The 4,843-nt window shown below is 27.8% G+C and overlaps 1 protein-coding gene across 1 annotated transcript; it reads left to right on the top strand.

The window, feature by feature from the left end:
• The first annotated feature begins 2,372 nt into the window (after positions 1-2,372).
• On the top strand, positions 2,373-3,565 carry LOC111288522 (uncharacterized). Its single transcript, XM_022879440.2, has one exon. It carries the CDS (start codon positions 2,790-2,792, stop codon positions 3,342-3,344), a length of 555 nt encoding a protein of 184 aa, XP_022735175.1. The 5' UTR covers positions 2,373-2,789; the 3' UTR covers positions 3,345-3,565.
• The last annotated feature ends 1,278 nt before the right edge of the window (positions 3,566-4,843 follow it).

Genomic DNA, 4,843 nt, shown 5'->3' with positions numbered 1-4,843 from the left:
TCCTTGAATAATAAGGTGTTTATGAACACCCTAAAAATTGAAAAATAAAAAAATTTAAAGGTAAATTTTCTTTTGGATACTTTCAAAATTTTCTACTGAACACCTTTCTTCTTGTACATATCTTTCTTAAATCTCTAAGACTCTATTCACTACCACTATCTAATACCCAACCACAACTCAACCAGCCAACGTACAACACCCAATAAACATCCACTGTAATAAGTGAACACAAAAAAAAAAAAAAAATCTACATTCATCACCGTATTATTACATGAAACTGAAGTTCAAAATATGGAAGAAATAGATGTTTCCACAATTTTAACATCCAATCAATTCCGCTCTACTTAATCCCAATTTCATGACTCACGTATCTTTCAGGCTAAGTAACGGGAACCCTTTCTTTCATATCCAATGCAGCAATTTAATGCACCTCATAGAACTTCGAAACCAAGCTAGAGATTAATGTACTTTGCTGTAAATTATGGCTTCTCATCTTATGTGCTTTCACGTTTGGATTAGAACCTTGGTGAAATCCATTAATTTGAAACCCTAATATTGAATTAAGGATTATGCTGCAAGAACATCATTTGTTCTAAATTTGCAAAATGCAGTTTTGCAACTGGAAGGTTAATCAGTGATGCACTTGAAGTAAAAGGCCAAGTATCTTTCTTGTTTGAAACACCTTTCAAGTTCGCTAGATGCTGAAGGAACACTACAATATTCATTTAATCTCCTTTTTATTTCTCTGTGTATTTGAAATTAACTTTTCAATGGGGTATTTCCCTTTGTCTAATTAGAGGCTTTTCTTGTAAGTGAGATTTTAAACGTCCATGGAAATAGTTGCACATACTTTAACAACAAAATGAACGAGGTAAAGATAACGATTTTGCAGCTGACTTTTTTTTCATTACATAAGGATTTTTACAATGATATATTAAAGTTTCATTTGTTTTGCAAAAAATAATTTTTGAAAATTGATTTATATATATATTTGTTTTTATTTGGTAAAAAATTGGTTGGTTAATAAAAAATAATTTACCAATTGATAAAAAATGAGGTTTTGTTTTGAAAATTGTCTTCTCTTTGGAAAAGGGGAAAATAAATTTAAAAAAAGAGCTATCTATGAAAAAGACTACTTACGACTCATTATAATAATTCTATTTAAATCGGACCTTAGACATAATCTTTTAAACTCAGGCATAATTTAATTGATCCAAATATATTATTATATTATCAAAAGAATATTTTTAGTTTTTTACTTAAAAATTTAAAACATTAATATTAAAAATCTTTTAATATTTTGATTTCAAATATTTTTATATTTATATTCAAATCAGGCTTTGGACGTGGTATGTGATGATTGTGATGATATAATATTAATAATGATTAAGGATAAAATAATAATTTTTCAATATGGGACAAGTGTCCAAAACTAATACTTAGGGAATAATTTTAATGTATAGGTTTTGTTTGTTTCGTAAAAAATGATTTTTGAAAAATATTTTTTGGAAAATGTTTATATTTTCTTAATTAAAAAATATTATCTGTTATTTGGATAAGTTAAAAAAATATTTTTCTTTATTTGGTTTTTTTTCTTAAAAATCTTTTTTTTCAAATAATATTAATATAGCTATTAAAATATTAAAATTATTTATTATTAAAGTATATTAAAATTATTTATTAATAAAATTACTAATATTTAAAAATAACTATATTTTAATATTAATATTTAATATTAAAATATTATGTTAATATAAAAAATACTTAAAATATAATTATTTATTATTCTTTATATTATTTATTAATATATTAATATAATATTTATTTATTAATATAATAATATTGATTAATATATTACTTATTAATATAATATTATTTATAAGTAAAATTACGCTTAAAAGCATTGATAAATAATTTTATTCATAGATAACTCCTTTCCGAAAATGTCTTATTCTTTTCAAATCCATAAAAAAATTTCCAAAAAAATAGCTTTATTTTTTTATTAATTAGTAAGTCATTTTTCATTGATTAGCCAATTTTCTACTAAACAAATATCTAAAAATTTAGAAATTATTTTTTAAAAGTCATTTTTCATGAAACAAATGGAGTCATAGTATAGATGTGGATAAATTCATAATGAAAATGTTAATTTAAAACATAAAATGATAACATAAACAATATGAGAAAACACATGATGTAAAATTTTAATAAAAACAGATATAGATTTAACAAATATATATTATGTTTTTTTATATCAACATAAATTATATATAATTTCTATGTAAAACATAAGAAAATACACTAATTGCTAGTGTTTTTTATATCGATACAAATCATAATACATAATTTTCATATAAAATACAATAAAATACACGAATTGCTAGTATTTTTCATCACAGAAATTATCATATCTAATCCAGAAACCACCTTGGATGTGGAAGTTCCATATGGGGCTAATATTTCCTGTTGGAGAGGGGAGACACCACATGCAAACAAAATTAAAAGACGTTTTCTCAACACTCAGTACCCAATAAATTGAGAGAATAATTAGAAGAAAACTACTTCAACGTTATATGAACACAACTTCTACCTACCTTTCACCTTCAAGTGGTGCCCAATTCCTTTTTCATTGAATGGTCTCATTCAATTATGACAACAATGCAAAACCCAATTTGGATACCAACGAGACACGTCTTCAGATTACATAATTTCACTAAGAAAAAGTTGGGAAACTCAGAAGCTAAAACACGTACCAACTGCCATTTCCAAAGCCAAATGACAATTTTCCTATGGAGAAGAAAAATAATAGAAGTTGCCTCGACGAATTGGCGCTGGTAAAAGCTGCTGCATGGGCATGGTACCAGCATGGTTCAGGGTCGGATGAGAAGCCCATGCGAGAATTCGATATCACACAAACAACACGAGCGCCGTGTAGGCCTTCACGTTACAAGCTGGAAGCCATGAGAAACAACGCATCCAAAACCATAAAGGGATCAGAAACAACCAATCCAATCCACACCCAGAATTCTCTCCTCGATTCCTATGAAATCGAAAGCATTTCCAAGCGACTTGGCCACCTCATTGAGTTCAGTGGAATCAAATTTTACGATGATTTACTGTGCATAGATAGGGATTACCAAAAGAAAATGGTATTGAATGGTGGGAAGAAGAATAAGAGCAACAAGCTGAAAGGGTTTCTGCTAAGGCGTGCGGTGGTGTGTGGCAGAAACCAAGATGTGGATGATCGAGCAGTCAGAGGTGAGGATGATCAACGGAGACCGGAAAAACATGCGCATGTAATTAAGATGGTCAACTGTAAGCCATGGGTACCCCAAGCTTGGTAAGTTTTGTGGGTGGCTTGGTCCTTGGCCACGTACTAAATGCCTGCTGCTTATACGTGTTCTTTTGGGAATTATTTGCAGCACCTTCATACAAATGTCAAATATTTGCAGTTTGGGTTTTAAAAAGTTTAAGGTGAGGGAGGTTTTTCATTTTGGTGATAAGGACATCATATGTTAAGAGAAAATTTCAAATTTATTAACCAGCCCGACCTGTTAGCATTTCATTCCTCGTTGTCATACTAGTAAAATCTTTAGCGAAATCTTTCTCCAATTGATCTTATTATTGATTGATGGTTAAGTCATACATATAGAAAAGTTCATAGCATATGTTCTTATTTCTTTTGCTTTCAGTATTCAAAGGTACTAAAAAATAATTTGTTATGATTTTGATGATTTCAACTTGAATTATTTAGGATACAGATTTATAAGATGAATTTCTTTTAGCTAAAACTATATTTAGTTAACATCTTATTTTTGTTGATAATATTTTGCATTCTTAATATATATACATATATATATATATATATTATACATAAAAGTTTAGGGTAAGAGGAGCTTTCTCGTTCTAGGATCAGGATAGATTGTTAGCCTAAAAAAATATTTATATTGGATTTACAAATTATCCATCAAGAGGAATTACTATATCATGATTCAAGTTTAAACTTTACAAGTAAGGCATTTGAACCTTATTAATTCAACTAATGTCATTGACGTTGCATTTTTAATTTATTTTTTATTTAAGTGATCATGAATTGATCTCTACAATTTTAAATATAAAAAAATAAAATATTTAGCAATATGCCACGTTATCATTCACAAATGCATTATTATATGTTTATATTAACGATTGTCTTTAATATAAGCTAACAAGAGTTTTGTTATCTTATATGAATGATTTTTACGTTGTTATCCCTCCTGATAATGGAAATGAACTATAAAATTATAAGTAAAAAATATTCCATAAAAAGTAAATAAAAAAATTGCAAATTACAGAGTCTATGTAGAGTTTACCCTAAAAATTAATATCCAAACCCTACACAAACTCAATTACCAATATCTGCAAAAAATTCTAACTAGGTCGTTAAATTATAAATAAAGTGGATATGTATTTTCAACTCGACAAGCATTAACTAAAAATAATGTATATTTGTTGTTTTCCCTTTGATTAAAGTGAATTCTACCCAGTGTGCTAGCTATTTTTAATAACAATCATATAGCAAAGAATGATGTTGGTGCCTTCAACTTCTTGACTTAATGGTTAAGAAATCTAAAAAAAAATGTAAGACATGGAACCGATTTCAGCCAACCAGGTCTCCATAAATCCCGTGGGCCAAAAACAAATGACGTTGGTGACTTGCCTTTCAAAGCGCCAAAGTTGATAAAATTCGATTAATTGAAGGATACCTTAGGTAGATTAATCAAATGATTTTGATCATAGATAAATCTTAAGAGATAAAAATGATCAAGATGCCAAAAAGTTATATAGAAAAAAACAAAATTAT

The sequence above is a fragment of the Durio zibethinus genome, chromosome 4, assembly GCF_047325235.1.
Source record: "Durio zibethinus cultivar Kanyao isolate XHJ-2024 chromosome 4, ASM4732523v1, whole genome shotgun sequence".
Classification (NCBI taxonomy): Eukaryota; Viridiplantae; Streptophyta; class Magnoliopsida; order Malvales; family Malvaceae; genus Durio; species Durio zibethinus.
The sequence above is the reverse complement of the archived record's forward strand: the minus strand, read 5'-3'. Positions and strand labels throughout refer to the sequence as shown.